Raw genomic sequence first — 17,520 nt, forward strand, 5'->3', positions numbered from 1 at the left:
GAATGTTGATAATAACCCTTTATTTTTAGTAAAATGCAGTCTACACATACATACACAACTCTAAGATACAGATACACACAAATCTACAGATACCTCCGTCATCAGGATTAATCCTCGATTAAATATAACAAGAAGTCTATCTTCATCAGATTCTAGTAGTATTCTGAAGGCACTAGAGGAATAGAAATATATTTTCTTGAGGTTTTTAATTTATTTTAAGAAAGTATGAAAAAACTTTCAATTTAAAATCACTGAGCTAGATTTTTCCTCCTGAATTCACAAAGTGATCTTAATCTTAAGCAAATAAATAATGCATTTCAAATTCCCTACCTATAGAAAGTTAACATTTTTTTGCAAGAATAGTATTGAAGGTTTAAGTGGGAATAAAAATGAAGCCTGTCAATGTCATGGAGAAAACCACAGACAAAACCAATTTATGGATAAATTGTATTCTAAGAATTTCTTGGCCATTTAGAATTCATTTTCTCATAGAAACAAAGTTAAACATACTTCTTAGTTACAAACACATCAAAAACTCATTTACTATTTTACCTTAGATGACTAAAATAACTAATAACTGATATTTATTAACGAGAAAATACTTTGCTAAGAGTATAATTGAATCTAACCAACAATGTTTCTACAAGAAAAATATATACATAGACTCCAACTTTGACATCAAAGAACATAATATCTTTGTTGGGTATAGTTTTGGTGACACAGTTGGAAACTCTGACTTCCATATTTTTATGACCTCAGGCCAAGAGAAGGGAGGGTAGGTGGATGAGGGGCCTGGATCTCCAAGAAGTGAGAGGTAGATAGAGAAGTTTAGTGCTGAGAAGTGAGAGGTTCTTGAAAATGCACATACATAGGAACCCTTTTCAGGCATCCATTATTGCATGTGCAAGTTATAGGACTAGTCTCTGCCTACCATTTTTCTCATTGCAACCAACTGCCTTTGACGGCTGGGATGCTGTTTCCTTAGCTCGTTTGAGAATAGAATACAATGTATCCCTCTTGACCCTCAGATTGAACATAGTTTTTGAGTTATCTAAAGATTTTTATATAAAGATTTAGCAATAAGTTAAAAAAATCCAGAATTACTGAAAATAGTGGTAAATAGCTTTCAAATATTAGTGGCAAAACTGACTACAAGACGACTATCTTCATATTTAATTTTGCTTATGTGTAATGATAATTCAAATAAAGAGAGAAATGCAGCACTAATTCTTTTTTGAATAAAATATCTAAAAACCTGTAACACAAAAAGTAATAACTTCACATACCGAATTAAATGTTTAACAGAATACTTGAGTGGTAGTAGCTGGTAGGCTAAGCATGCATAACACATATAACCACAATAACTTTAAAAAGCTGTTTTGCTCGCTATAACTCAATTACCATTACTCATTTAACAAGGGAATTCTAATCCAAAGTCTTTTACTTGGGGTTTGTGGCTCAGTACATTCCCTATTCTTTCTTCATCTAAATTAAGAGTATATGAACCAAAGAGAGTTGTTTTTAAAACTTGAGTCTAAGAATAAAATGCTATTATAAATTTTTTTTCTTCAAAAAGCTCCTCAGGATGGGCCATATATCAAAGAATAAGGAAAGAAACATTACTTGATGGGTCACATGAGTGTAATCAAACCATTTTTTCTTTGTGATAAAAAAACAACAAAAAATCCTTACTTTTGTCAGTAAGGGCTAGGCAACTGGGGTTGCCCAGACCACATAACTGGGAAGTGCCTAAGGCCAGGTTTCAATCCAGTTCTGATTGACTCTAGCTTTGGTTCTCTATCCACTGAGCCACCTACCTACTCCTTAAAAAGTTGATCATTTTCTTTTCTTAAGCAAAGTTAAGTGACTTGCCTAGGGCTGCACAACTAGCAAGTGTTTGAGGCCAGATTTGAACCCAGGTGCTTCCATCTTCAGGCCTGGCACTTCATTCATTGTGCCACCTATTTGCCCCAGTTGAAGACTAGTTACTAATCTGTATAAGTGGAGAGAATCTCCACAGTGGGAGTTCCCCCATGTTGATGAAACCACTGGTTTAGACTGAGGGGAAAAATGTATTAGAAACAAAGAATTTGGGGGACCAGAAGGGATCTTAGCGATCTTCTAGTCCAACCCTCTTGTTCCTCAGAAGGAAATTGAGACCATCAGTTTACAAATTCCTAGCTCAATGACTCTTATATTCCTGATTTTATTTGGTCTGAGAACTAATTTTTCAACACTGTCTTTTCATATTAGCTTTCTTCTCAAGTTGAAAATCTTTGATTATTTTCTCCCACAAATAAACCACGAATCCACAGTACATCAAGAAGTAGTCCTGGAGACTATATTAAACCCTAATTTTTCAGAGTTAAAAAAAGATTAGGCCTTAAAGAGGATTTATTATCAAATTAATCACAAATACATGTACTTCAAGAGGAATAATTAATATTCACTGAGGTACATGAAAATTTCTCAGGCATATTCTTAGAAAGATAATGCATGATTTGGTAATAGTCTTTTTCTTAGGCTAGAAAATCTAAATAGAACTAGTTATCAATTAAGCTTTCAAGAAACTATTAAAGAAATAATATCTACATAACACAAAAGTCATTTGTTAGGCTTAGAATAAATATTATATAGTGGTATTCTGTGAAATCCAGTCTAAATTTTGGCCCCATATATTAAAGGAATGAATAAGATGGTTCTTTCTGAGTAATTTTGACTTGTAAGTCTAAAACACTAACTGGCAATATAACATTTTTTCATTTTTTTATTTTGTTCTTACGAATTATAACATTATTATTAGAATGCTATGTATCTGAAAGAATACTTGTTTCCCCAAGTGACTAAATTACTCAATCTAAATATGTACAGTATCCCCAACTCCTGGAAGATGTGTAAATAGAAATATGATATTTGGAATATATATTATTTTTTAATCTTACAAAGACAAATATAATTGCTATTATTAATATAATCAAATGAAGGGAATTATCTTGACAAATGTCAAGTAATTAATGAAATTATTCCTTTTTTGGTGGTTCATTCATATTAAACATCTTCAAGCTAAATTACCTTCAAGTATGAATCATTTAAATGTATGCTCTTTCTAAATGAAGGGTGTGATCATTTTGGTTTTATTAAAAACACCTTTTTTTTTTTTTAACCTTATTAAAGTTGTCCAGCAGGAACGGCCATCCAAGCAACGCAAATAACAACTGATAGTTGTTTTCTTAAATTGTTTAATATCTTCTAACTCTTCCTCTCTCATATCTGGCCTCTGAGCTACAAACAATTGCATCAGGTTAAACAGTTCTTCCACTGCCTAAAAAAGCAAAGGAGAAAAAGGCAGAAATTATACATACTCTATTATTAGGTCAAAATACAAAATACAATAAAACCAGAACAATGAAAAATGATGATCAAAAATTTCAAAAAAATGAATAGAAACTAAAAACAACCTGTTAATGATTAGGTTGAAGAGGAAATCTTAAAAAATGAATAGCTAAAATGCAATAATAACAATTTAATTTATCAAAACTTGTGAGATCCAACTGTAACTATTCTTATAAACAAACTTATATGGCTGAATGCCTAGATTAATATGAAACAAAAATTTAAAAATTAAGATTTTCCTCAAAGATCTTTTTTTCCAAACAAAACAATGTAAAACAAAGTTTAGAAGTGGCAAATATTAAAATTACATGAGAAATAAATAGATAAGAGAATGAAAGATGTGCATAAGAAAATAAAACCTGATCTTTAATAAATTAGAAAATCTAAAGGAAATAGATGATTTCAAAAAATTAAAAATTCAAAAAGACTAATCTCAGAGGAATAAATAAGACAAGTTATCAAAGAATTAGCCTATAAAACAACACCTAAGCGATATAGTCACAACAGAATTCATTCAAGTTTCTCAAGAACAAAGAGACTCTATGTTAATAGAGATAATCCATAAATAAATAGAAAGATGGAGCATTTTACAGATTAATACTTTTTATGAGGCAAATAAGATTTAATGCAAAAACCAAATAAAGATAACAGTAAGAAAATTATAGGCAAAATTTCCTAATGAATATAGATGAACAAATTCTAAAAAAGATATTAGTCAATAAAATAAATACCCTAAGAAATTTATATCTGCCATAATATCATGTAATTTCTTGTTCAACATCAAAAAATGATATGAACAAAATAAAACATATAAAACAAAAACTTTTTAAAATCTACATACATATAATTAATAAGAGGAAAAATAACATTCATGAATTATAAAAATACAAAAAAAATAGGTAAATGGGGATTTTTCTTCATCACAAATATGTATTTTAAAGGTATTATTTTATTTCAGTTGCTCTGAACCAATATAAAACTCCAACCAGTCTAACAGTAACTGAGTCCAACAACAGTCTACTAACACTCAACTATATATAAAGCCAATAATTCCAAAGTCCAGTGCTCAGGTTAGGAGGGTAGTGAAAACACTTCTCCCCAGATCACACTATCTTGGAAATACTGAAAAATTGTAGGACCACAGACTAAGATGTGAAAGTAACAGAAGAAGAACATGACAGGACAGAAGATCAAGTCAGATATTCCCTTTATCACCAGAAGTGAAAACAATCAAAGTTTAAAGTCAAGAAGTAGGCTGGAAGAATGAGCAAAGAAACAAACAAAAAATCCCAAAAGAGCTAATATCATGATGACAAGGAAGCTCAAGACTCAAAATATGGTAGAACAAAATGACTGAAAACATTTAAAAGCAGAGCATCAAAGAAAATATAGATCAGATACAAAATCAACAAGAATTCCAAAAAAAGGAGAAGCTAAAAATGATTTAAAAAACAAAATAAGAGTTTTGGAAACAAGACATTAAGAGAATTAAAGGCATGGAAAAAGGGATATAAAATTTCTGAAGAAAAATCACTCCTTGAAAATTAGAATTAGCAAATGGAAGATAATGATTCATTATGACATCAAGAACAAAAATAGAACAAAGTTAAAAGTCTGAAAAAAGGGACACACACACACACACACACACACACACACACACACACACACACACATCAGAGGGAAAACAACTGCGATGGAAAATAGATCAAGTTGGGATAATTTAAGAACCAATGGACAACTTGACCATCCAAGAACAACCACCAAAAAAAGGGTAGACATCATATTTCAAGAAATTATCCAGGAAAATTGCCAAGATATCTTAGAAGAAGTCATGGTAGAAAGTGAAAGTCTCTACTGGTCATCTCCTGAAACAAAATGCTGCATGCAGTCAGAAAGAAAGAATTTTGCGACAAATTTAGCCACAGAAAAGGAAAACTTGGAGTACAATACTTTGGAAGGCAAAGAATCAAGAATAACTTACCCAGAAAGACTAAATATAATCTCCAGAGTTAAAAAAGGGAAAAAGGCAAGAAGTCTTTCAAGTATTTTTTAAAAAAATAAAACCCTTGCCTTCTGTCTGAGTCAATACTATGTACTGGCTCCAAGGCAAAAGAATGGTAAGGGTAGGCAATGGGGGTCAAGTGACTTGCCCAGGGTCACACAGCTGGGAAGTATCTGAGGCCAGATTTGAACCTAGGACCTCCTGTCTCTAGGCCTGGCTCTCAATCCACTGAGCTACCCAGCTGCCCCCGACTTTCAAGTATTCTTGATGAAAATAACAGAGCTAACATTCAAACATAGGACTCATGAGAGACATAAAAAGGTAAATCAATTAAGTCAAGGAATTAATTAAAATTTTCATATTCTTATACTGAAGAGAGATATATGTAACTCCTCAGAACCTTGAGGGAAGGAATCAAATTACACAGAGGGCACAAGTAAGTTGGGATAATCTCAGAGGGGGAATTGAAATGTAGGGAGGAAAGTTATGCTGAGAGAGGGAGGAAGTGAGAATGGAGAAAATAATCTCACATAAAATTAGTATGAAAGTACAGTAGAGGAAAATGGAGAGGGTAGTGATGGCAGGTAACTCCTGAACATTGCTCTCATCAGAATTGGCCCAAAGATGCATTGAATTATGTAAAAAAAATTCTATCCTATCCTATTAAAATAAGTAGGATGGGAAAGGGATTGGAGGATATAGCTAAAGGATGGAGGGCAAATTAAGGGAGGCAGTTGTCAGAAGCAAAATAGACTTCTGAGATGAGATAGTATAAAAAAAGTGAAAGGACAGAGAGGGAAAAAATAGGATAGAGAGAAATACATAATTATAACCGTCAACAAGGGAATTAGCCTACACAGAAAGTGGAAGCAGGTTGCAGAATGGATTCACAAGAATCCAACATTATGTTGTTTGCAAGAAACATGCTTGAAAATGAGAATCACATATATATATATAAAAATAAGGTGATGGAACAGAATCATTTATGTTTCAGCTGAGGCAAAAAAAAAAATAGGAGTAGCAAATATAATTTCAGATAAAGCAAAAGTAAAAATAGATCTAATTTAAAAAGATAAGCAAGGAAACTACATTTTGATAAAAGGAAGCACAATGAAGTAAAATCAAAATTGAACACTTATGCAACAAATGGGATAGTATCCAGATTCTTAAAGGAAAAGCTAAATGAGTTACATAAGGAAAAAGTAAAATCATAGTAGGAGAATCTCAATTTCCCCTTCTCATAAGTAGATGAATCTAATCATAAAATAGACAAGAAAAAAGTTGAGATGAACAGATTTTCAGAAACTTTAGATATGCTAGACCTTTGGGGAAACTAGAAAGTAATATACTTTCCTTTTAGCAGTACATGGCGCCTTCACCATAACTGACCACATACTAGGATATAAAAACCTTATGATCAAATGTGGAAAAGTAGAAATATTAAATGCATCCTTTCAAGACCACAATGCAGCAATAATTGCATGTGATAGAGGTCTGTGGAAACAGATTAAAAATAATTGGAAACTAAATTATCTAATCTTGAAGACTGAATAGGGCAGGCAGCTAGGTGGAAAGAGAGCCAAGTCTGGAGTCAAGAGGAGTTGGACTCAAATCTGGCCTCAGACACTTCCTAGCTGTGTGATCCTGAGCAAGTCACTTAACCCCCAACTGCCTAGTCCCTACGGCTCTTCTGCCTCAGAACAGAAACTTACATTGATTCTGAGGTAAGGATTAAAAAAAAGGAAAAGAATAAGAATAAAGAGGTCAAAGAACAAATCATAGAAACAATAATTTCATTAAAAAGAATCATAAAAAAGGAGACAATGCACCAAAATTTATGAGATGCAACCAAAGTTGTACTTAGGATAAATTTAATGAACAATTAATTCAGATACTACTATTAAGAAAAATGGGCAGAGAGGTAGTCCTACCAAATTCCTTTCATATAAATCAAGTGCTGATACATAATCCAAGAAGAGTAAAAGCAAATTCTATATATCAACTTCCCTAATAAATAATAATGCAAAAAATTTAAATAAAATACTATCTAGGAGATTACAGTAATATTTCACAATCATATATTATGATCATGTAAGATTTATATTGGGAATGCAGGGCTGGTTCAATATTATGAAAACTATTAACTGACCATATCAACAGCAAAATCAACAGAAATCATAATTATCTGGATAGATGCAGAAAAAAGCTTTTGAACAAATACAACACTAATTCCTAATAAAAACACTAGAAAATATAGGAACAAATGGATCTTTCCTTAAAATGGAAAGTTGTTTTTGAGTTGTTTCAATCATGTCTGACTCTTCATGAACCCATTTTCTTGATAAAGATACTCTGATTTGCCATTTACTTTTTCAGTTCATTATGAGAAAACTGAGGCAAACAGGATTAAGTGTGACTCTTGCCCAGAAGTAACTGTCTAAGAACAGATTTGAATTCAAGTTTTCCTAACTCCAAGCCTGGCACTTTATCCATTGTGCCACCTACTTGCACAAAAATGCTAAGTAGTATCTATCTAAAAATGTTAGAAAGCATTATCTAAATTAGGGATGAGCTGGAATAATTCTGAATAAGATCAGGGAAAAAGCAAGGATTCCCATTATAATTATTTTTATTCAATGTTGTACTAGAAAAGATAGCTATTGCAATAAGAGAAGAAAAAGAAATTAAAGGAATTAGATAGACAATGAGGAAACAATCACTCTTTAGAGACAATATGATGGTATACTTGTAGAGAATCATAGAAAATCAATTAAAAAACTATTTAAAATAATTGCAAATTGCAAGAAAATTGCACAACATAAAATAAATCCACACAAATCAACAGCATTTCTATATTATTACCAACAAGTTCAGTAGGAAGAGATGGAGAAATTCCATTTGAAATAGCCATAGACAATATAACATACTTAAGAGTCTTACCAAAAATTTGCCAAAACAAACCCACAAACTATCTGAACACAATTGTAAAACACTTTTAACACAAAGTCAGATCTAAACAACTGGAAAAATATCAATTAAAAATATTAATAGCCAAGCCAATATAATAAAAAAGACAATTCTATCTAAATTAATTTGCTTATTCAAGGTCATACCAATAAAAGCACCCCAAAATTATCATACAGAGACTAGAAAAAACTAACAAAATTCATCTGGAAGAACAAAAGGTCAAGAATATCAAGGAAATCAGTGGGGGAAAAAATGTGAGGGAAAGTCGTCTAATAGTACTAGATCTCAAACTGAATTACATAATGGTAATCATCAAAACAAATTGGTACTGGTTAAGAAATAAGAGTGATGGAGTAAAAGAATTGATTAGGTACCCAATACATAGTAGTAAAAAGTGATCACAGAATTAAGTATTTCATAAATGCAAAGATCAAAGACTTTAGGACAAGAACTTACATTTGACAAAAATTGCTAGGAAAATCAGAAAGCAGTTAGGTAGAAACCAGGTATAGATTAACATCTCACACTATATACCAAGATAAGGTCAAAATGGGTACATAATTTGGACATAAAGGATGATATAAGCAAATTAAGGGAGCATAGAGAATTTTACATGCCAGCTTTATGGATTAGGGAAGAATTCATGATAAAAAAAAAGATAGGAAGCATTTTGGGATATAAAGAAGTTTTTGTGCAAACGAAACCAAAGCAGCCAGGATTAGAAAGAAGGAAACTGGAAAAAATGTTACTGTAAGTTTGTCTGATAAAGGCCTCATTTCTCAAATATACAGAAAACTGAGTTGAATTATAAGAATACAAGTCATTCCCCAATTGATAAATGGTCAAAGGAAAAACACAAATATTGGAGGGGATATGGAAAATGTGGATTGTTGGTGTAGTTGTGCACTGATCTAATAATTTTGTACAGCAATTACAATACCACTGTAGTAGGTAACTAAAGAGAACTAAAGGAAATTACCTATATGAACAAAAATATGTATAAAGGCTCTTTTTGCAGAGTTAAAAAAAAAAAAGGAAATTGAGGTAATGTCTTTCAATTGGAGAACAACCAAACAAGTTATATTATTGTAATGAAATATTATTGCTCTATAAGAAATGAGAAACAAGAAGCTTTCAGAAAAACCTAGTAAGACTTATATGAACTGATGCAAAGTGAAGTAAACGGAAGCAGGAGAACACTGTACACAGTAACAGCAATAATACATGATGATTAACTGTGAATGACTTAGCTGTTCTGAGAAATACTTTGATTTAAGACATTCTGAAGGATTAATGATGAAAAATGTTGTTCAGCTCCAGAGAAATCTAAGTGCAGATAAAAGGCTACTTTTTAAACCTTCTTATTTTGGGGTCTGTGTTTTCTTTTGTAACAAGATTCGTGAGGAAATGACTTCAAATGCAGAATCTATATGAAACTGCTTGCCTTCTCAAAGAGTGGGAAGAGGAGTGAGTGAAAGAACTTGGAACACATTTTAGAAATTTAATATTGAAAATTTTTTTTTTCTACATGCACTTGAGAAAAAGGAGAAGGAAAGAAGAATGAGTGAGTGAAAGAACAAATTAAAGAAAAAAATCAATAATTTCATTAAAGGTAATGACAATTTGAAGCAACAAACCAAAGTTTGTGGGCCAAAGTAGTAGTTAGGGGAAAATATAAATATAAGTGTTTTTGTTCAACAAAAGAGAGATCAATTAAATAGGCATGTGATTAAAACAAATGAGAAAAACAAATCAAATTAAATTATAATTAATTAAAGAGCAATTAACTTCTCCAATTAAAACCCAAATAAACATCCTGTAAACTAAAAGGGATTTATAAAACCAAAAATAAAAAAACAAATAAAATGATAAATAAAATTTGAAAATAATTTGCTAATTTGATGTTAAAAAAAGTCAAAATGCCAGTATAAAAAATGAAAAATGTAAGTTTATAACCAAAGAAGAAAAGAAACAATGATTAAGAGATATTTTCCCAAAATATGCAAATAAAATTGACAAGCAAATTGATAAATATTTACAAAAATATGAATTGTTTTGATTAACAGAACAGGAAGGAGAATACTTAAAATAACTATCTTAGAAAAACAAATTGAATAAGTTATAAATGAACTCTCTAAGAAAAAAATAAAAACAAGACTAGACAGATTTACAAGCAGATTCTATGAAACATTTAAAGAACAATTAATTCTACTACTACGTAGACTATTTGAAAAAAAAAAAAAAGAGTCCTACCAAATTCCTTCTATGACACAAATATGGTCTTGATACCTAAACCAGGGAGAGTCAAAATAGAAAAAGAAAATTATAGACCAATTTCCCTAATGAATATTGTTGCAAAAATTTTAAATAAAACATTATTAAGGAGATTACAGCAACATATCAAAAACATCATACACTATGACAAGGCTGGATTTATACCAGGAGTGTAGGGGTTGGTTCAATATTAAGAAAACTATCAAGTATAATTGACCATATTAACAATGAAAACAACAAAAATCATATAATTATTTCAATACATGTAACAAAAGCTTTTGACAAAAGACAACATTCCTATTATAAACACTTGAAAGTACAGAAATAAATGGAGGTTTCCTTAAAATGTAAATAGTATTTATCTAAACCCAAGAATAGCATTAGCTCTAAGGGAATTAAGCTAGAAAGACGCCTTTCCCACAGTATTAGAATGAAGCAAAGATGTCTGTTATCACCATTACTATTCATATTGTACTAGAAATTCCATCTATCACAATAAGACAAGAAATAGAAACCAAAGAAGCATAGGCAATGTGGAAACAAAAGTATTCTTTTTGCAGATGACATGATGGGTTACTTAGAAAACTCTAGAGAATCAACTATAAAACTAAAAGAAATAATTGACAACTTCAACAAAGTTGCAGGATATAAAAAATACACTACAAATCCTAAGTTTTTCTGCATATTGCCAATTAAACTCAACAAAAAGAGATAAATTCCATTTAAAATAGTTTTGGATATCATAACATTCTTGGGAGTCTATTTTCCAAGACACGTACAGAAAATATATGAATACAATCACAACACTTTTTGCACTAATACAACTCTAAGTAACTGAAGCAATATTAATTTCTTATGGATATGCCAACATATAAAAGAGGGCAATGCTATCTAAATTAATTTACTTTCTCAGTATCATGCCAATAAAATTACCAAAGATAGCTTTATAGAGCTAGAAAAATAATAAAAATTTTCTGTAAGTACAAAAAGTCAAGAATATCAACAAAGTCAATTAAAAAAGGAAAGGGGACAAGCAGTGTCAAATCTCAAACTGCACTACAAAGGTATAATCATCAAAAAGTTTTGACACAGATTAAGTAAGCAATATGCAGAAGCAAATGAGAACAATAACTTATTGTTTTTATAAGTCCAAAGAGTCAAACTATAAGGGGTAAGAAATAACTGACAAAAACTACCGGGAAACTGGAGAATAGTCTAGCAGTAACTAGGCAGAGATAAACATCTTAAACTATTATACTAAGATAAGCTCAAAATGGGCACATGATCTAGACATAAAGAGTGACATATAAGCAAATTAGTGGAATATGGAATAAACTATCTTCCAGATCTATAGGTAGGGGAGTTCATGACCAAACAAGAGATAGAGAGGTTGACAGAGGGCAAAACTGATTACATAACATTTTAAAGTTTTTGCACAAACAAAAAAACCCAATGCAACTAAAACCAACTGAGAGAAAAAATCTTTGCAATAAGTTTCTCAGATAAAGGTCTCATTTTATACATTTTTGTGTACACACACACACACACCATACACACACACACACACACACACACACACACACACACACACACACGGGATGGGGACGGGAGAAACAAAGTCAAATTGATAATAAGAGCCATTCTCTAATTGATAAATTATCAAAAGATATGAATAGACACTTTTCAGAGGAAGAAATCCAAGTTACTAATAACTATGTGAAAAAAATGCCCTAAATCGCCAATAATTAGAGACATGTAAATTAAAACTCTGAGGCAACATGTCACACTCATAGGACTGGTAAGAGACTAAAAACAAAACTGACAAAAGCTGGAAGGGATGTGGGAAAACAGGGACATTAATGCACTGTTTGTAGAACTTTGACCTGATCCAACCATTCTGGAGAACACTGTATATACCCTTTGACCCAGCAATACTGCTACTAAGTCTATAGCATAAAGAGATCAAAGAAAAAGGAAAAGGATCTATATGTACAAAAATATAGCAGCTTTTTTTGTGGTGTGGAGAGGATGTCCATCAATTGGGGAATGGCTGAATAAACTATGGTGTATGATTATAAGGAAATACTATAATGAGCAGAATATTTTCAGAAAAACCTATGAAGACTTACATGAACTGATGCAAAGTAAAGTGAGCAGAAGCAGAAGAATAATTTATATAATAACAGCAATACTATAAGATCATCAATTTGAAAGATTTAATAGCTCTGATTAACAAAATAACCCACCACAATTCCAAAGGACTCATGATGAAACATGCTATCCACTACTTGATAGAGTTGATAGACTAAGTGTACAACTGAAACAAATTTTTTTCTCTTCTTTTTTGGGTGAGGGTTGAGAGAGATGGTGAGAACATATTGCTAATGCAAAAATTGTTAAGCAAGACTTTATGTAATTTATATTGCTTTAATATTTCTTGCCATCTCATTTGGCAGGGGGAAGGAGGATGGAAAGAATTTGGAATTGAAAATATTTAAAAATAAGAAAATTTATCTGTTGGAAAAGGGATCTTGACTTTCATCTTACACTATATGCTCCAGTGAATTCCAACTGGATGAAACTTGAACAAAAAATTCTCCATATTATTTTTTTAATAGGGAAGAAAATAGAACAAAATATTTATTAAAAAACTGTGGGAGTGAGACAAATTATTTCAATTTAACAACAGAAGGTAATTCCTTCTATTAAGCATATAAGTGGTAGGCTTGACATGATAGTTAAAAAAAATAAATGGCACAAAGATTTAAAACTTGATATATTAAGGACTTGTACAATGGTAAATGGTCAAAATATATAGATGAAAGAGAAAAAATATATAGATGAAAGAGAAAATTATGATTAAAAACTCAAAAAATGCTCATCTTCACTAACAAAGCTGAATATTACAACTTTGAGGTTGTTTTAATTTATTTTATCATCTCACACCCATAAAACAGGCAAGAATAATTAAGATTAATTAAAACAAAACACTGATGAGGTTGTATATTCTTTAAGTATCTAATATTACACTGAGGTGATACAACATGTACACAAGTAAAGGATATGCTAATAGGGAAAGAGAGGGCACTATAGCAAGTAAAAAAAGGATAGGGTTCAGAAAAAACAAACTGAAATTCCAAATAAATGTAAGAAACCAAAGTTCTCCATTTAGCACTAGAGTTGACATCAACAACTTAAAACATTTTTAGTCACTGAGTCAGAGATGATGAAATTTAACTGAATCTTATAAAGGGATAGCAACGACAGTAATTTTTTCCCCCAAAATATGATGATATATATGGTATGGTAAAAAGAATACCTTGATTTTTGAATTTCTAAAATTTGGATCTTCCCCTAACTTTCCTGATACATAGCTCATTTTTACATCTTTTTTTACTCATAGCTGAAGTAAAGTATTTATTTAGGTTTTCTGAACATTTTATTTCTCATGTATACTATTGGGATAATTCCTATCCTGGTTCCTTCAAAGATTTATGATTTATTGTGAGATCAAAAGAGATCAAATAAGATAACATGTGAAAATATTTTTAGTGGTATTCACTTCATAGTAATACTCATGTTTTAAAGGAAGGTAATTAAGCAAAAATTGGATTAATGAAAAATGTCAGAAAAAAATAACTCAAATGACAATCTAGCATTTTTCCTGTCCAAGGAACCTCTACTTTGCAAAATATAGTATAATAATTTATTACTTTGAGATTGGAAATATGCATGTAGCAGCCTAATTATGTATATAAAAAAGGGAATAGTTTTAATTTTTTTCATGCCATATCTCTTCCTCATCTTTGGTCTCTTTTCTTATGAAAAAGTTTGAGAGATTCATTCAAAACTATATTCTGTAGATGATCATACTGATCCTTGTTTATGATTCCTGTTTGTGATCATAAAAATACCATGTTTATGAAAATTTCACTTATAGACAACATAATCAAGAAGTAAATATGTGGATTTTACTACTACTCTCATTCTTCTGTGAGATATGGCTACCAAAAATTGCATTAGACTATTAAGCTATTTTTTATATATTATGTTTAAATATAATAGAAACAAATATAAACCAAAGTCAATAGATAGATGATATTCTACTTCATGATCCATCAGATCAGAACAGTGCAACTAATGATACATTTATATAAACAATTCCATTTAAAGGATCCAGAAACGAGGTATTAAAAATAATAAGTAAAGTAAGATATTTCTTGGTAAGAAGTGGTATAATTCTCTCACAGAATTTCACAATATACTTTTATAAAGTTGTATATATTTATTATCATTTAAATATTTGGGATGGTTGAAATAAGGTTTGCTATAATAATTGTTTATGTGCCAATGATATCCCTAAGAATTGTACAAAAACAAGTGTATACCAATATACAAATGGTATTTAAAAGTTCTCATTCTTTTAATAATATGTAAAAAGTCAGGGAAATGGACTATACAACTTCTCAAGACTCCTATATTTAATTAAGCATACTACTGTTCTTGATTTTGTTGTGGAGTAAGTGGCTTATGCCCTAAAAAACCATTATTTTGCCAGATTGCTAGACTTAATTAAGTAAATTAAGTAAAGTAAATTACCTCCTTATACTCACTGAATAAAGATGATAAATTGTAATCTTTGACTTCACAAAAACCTGTAAAGATTTTCTAGGGATCTTTTCCACCTACTTTCATTCATTCTTTGAGCTCTATTCATTATACCCTAACTCCTAAAATTCCTAGGACAAAGCTAAGCTCAAATGTGAACTGTTTTAGAGAAAACCTATCCTGATTACAATTGCTAGTGCCCTCCCCTTGAAATTACTTTGCCTAAATTTTCCACCTAGTTTTCTGTGTACATGTTGCTTTCTCTCAATTAGAAATAAGCAAACTACATGACATTGTATGCTTCTGAGCCTAATTTTATTCACCTAAGAGTAGCCATTTCACAGCCAAGCACATAAACCTAATGATAAATCTCTAATGTAACCAGTTAACTTATTAAAAACAAAATATAAAGATGATTGACTTCTATGAAGAAAATATATTGTGCATGAACAGGAAAAACTGTTTATAAGGCCTAAATTGAAATGAATACTAAAACTACTTAAAAACTTATTAAAAATTTTTATACTTAATTTGAAGAATAATCTCCAAGTATACTTTATCAAAGTAAAAAGTTAACATCCACATGAACATAATAATTAACTCCATCACAAATATTCCTAAAACCATTAATCATGTAAAGTTTTATTATAGCAGTGTGACATAATTTTACAAAGTATAAGAAAACACATTTACTTTAAGGGTTTTATAGTTAATAACTGTTTTCTAATAAAATATATCTGAGGAAGTAACAGATTCTAAATTTGAAAATATAGGCAGAGGATCAATCAATTTACTTACTCCAGGGTACTGGCTAGCATGTGGTGTAAGATTCTTAAAGGCCCACTGTATATTCTGATGAGATGCTAGCTGTCTGGTAAATGCAGGTGACTGCTCACAGCAGAGCCTCAGAATGCCATAGTAGGCAGGCAGCATCCCACGGTTAAAAAGCACCACATCCTGATCATCATGGTCAGCGAGGATGTAATTGAAGGCAATGTTCTTGGTTACCACTGGGTTCTGCACAATAAGGCGGACGTTCTCTGGACAGTCAACACATACGTTATACCAAAAAGAAAGCAAAGCTTGCTTATTGTGGTTGGTTGCTATTGCTGGCTCAGAGAGTTTAGGTTGGAAAAGGTTCCACAAGTCCATGAAATATGTAGAAAACATAAGCTTCTCTGTTTTGGAGATGAGACAATATGTCATGAAACTAAAATAGGGCACCAACTTTGTGGTGCCATGAACAGCAGCATCAACATAAAGTTTGGCTCTGGAAAGTAAGCCAAGAAGCACATTGTAGACCTGATGTAAAACTACTGTGGTATCTGGACTGAGAGGCAGGTCACGTGTTGGGATGTGCAAAGATCGTGTTGATCGGAACATTTGACGGAATGAATTGCTTGGGATGAGAGACACCAGAAGATAAGCTGCAGCTAAAAGATAGAAGACAAATTGTCAGAACCGTATAAAACATATGAGGGATCAGAAAAATTTAAAAACTAGCAAAAGAAGCTTTAAAAGAAAAATTATGATTTCATTTCATAAATGAGAGACCTGAAAATACAGTATTTTCAAAATCTTTGTGCCCACAGGCCTGATATGAGTGGGTACTCTTCATTATGGAATTATTGTTATTCATGTATTATTAATAGTAATACTTATAAAACCAGGAAAATGTGGAAGCAGCTTTGGCTAGAAGTCTAGTCATGCTCGATGGAAAAAGGTAAACATTAGTTAATCACTTAGATTTTCCAATTTGAGTAGGGGTGTGGGGTGGATGGGAAGAGTGAAGAACCCTTCACAAAAGTGAAGAACCCTTGTTTCAGTATTTCACCGTGACATACTTTTTACCTCCCTTAGTCAAAGAAACTTAATCTGGGCAAATATTCCAACCATAGAAATCCTATAACATCCTTAAAAGAAGATCAGGCAAGTTTCTAATGAAATGCTTTAAATGATGGAGATCTTATGAAGAAGTTGTCCAATGATGGTCAGTAATAACTCCTTGTAATTGTGTAGACATTAACTCTGTCACTTTCACACATTTGTAGTTTTTTCCTTCTGGAACAATATAAGTTTACTTTCTTTTCCACATGACTACCTTCAAATACTCGAAGACAGCTAATATGTAAACTAGTCCCTTCTTTAGGCTAAGTATTTCAAGTTTCTTCAAATATGCTTTGCATGACATGAATTCTAGATTGCTCTCTCTTATGGTATGGCTAGGACACAGCAAGCACTTATTATTTCTCTCTCTTCCCACTCTCTTCCTACCC

The 17,520-nt window shown here is 31.4% G+C and overlaps 1 protein-coding gene across 1 annotated transcript in view; it reads right to left on the reverse strand.

The window, feature by feature from the left end:
* Positions 1-17,520, reverse strand: part of USP34 (ubiquitin specific peptidase 34) — a 362,663-nt gene that overhangs the window by 20,074 nt on the left and 325,069 nt on the right. Inside the window, exons 67-69 of the mRNA XM_044659479.1 lie at positions 16,043-16,677; positions 3,165-3,322; positions 94-172 (exon numbers count right to left, since the gene is read on the reverse strand). Of these exons, the coding sequence (XP_044515414.1) occupies positions 94-172; positions 3,165-3,322; positions 16,043-16,677 (872 nt within the window). The remainder of the gene's footprint in view (positions 1-93; positions 173-3,164; positions 3,323-16,042; positions 16,678-17,520) is intronic.

This window comes from Gracilinanus agilis, chromosome 2 (genome assembly GCF_016433145.1).
Source record: "Gracilinanus agilis isolate LMUSP501 chromosome 2, AgileGrace, whole genome shotgun sequence".
In the NCBI taxonomy this organism is placed as follows: Eukaryota; Metazoa; Chordata; class Mammalia; order Didelphimorphia; family Didelphidae; genus Gracilinanus; species Gracilinanus agilis.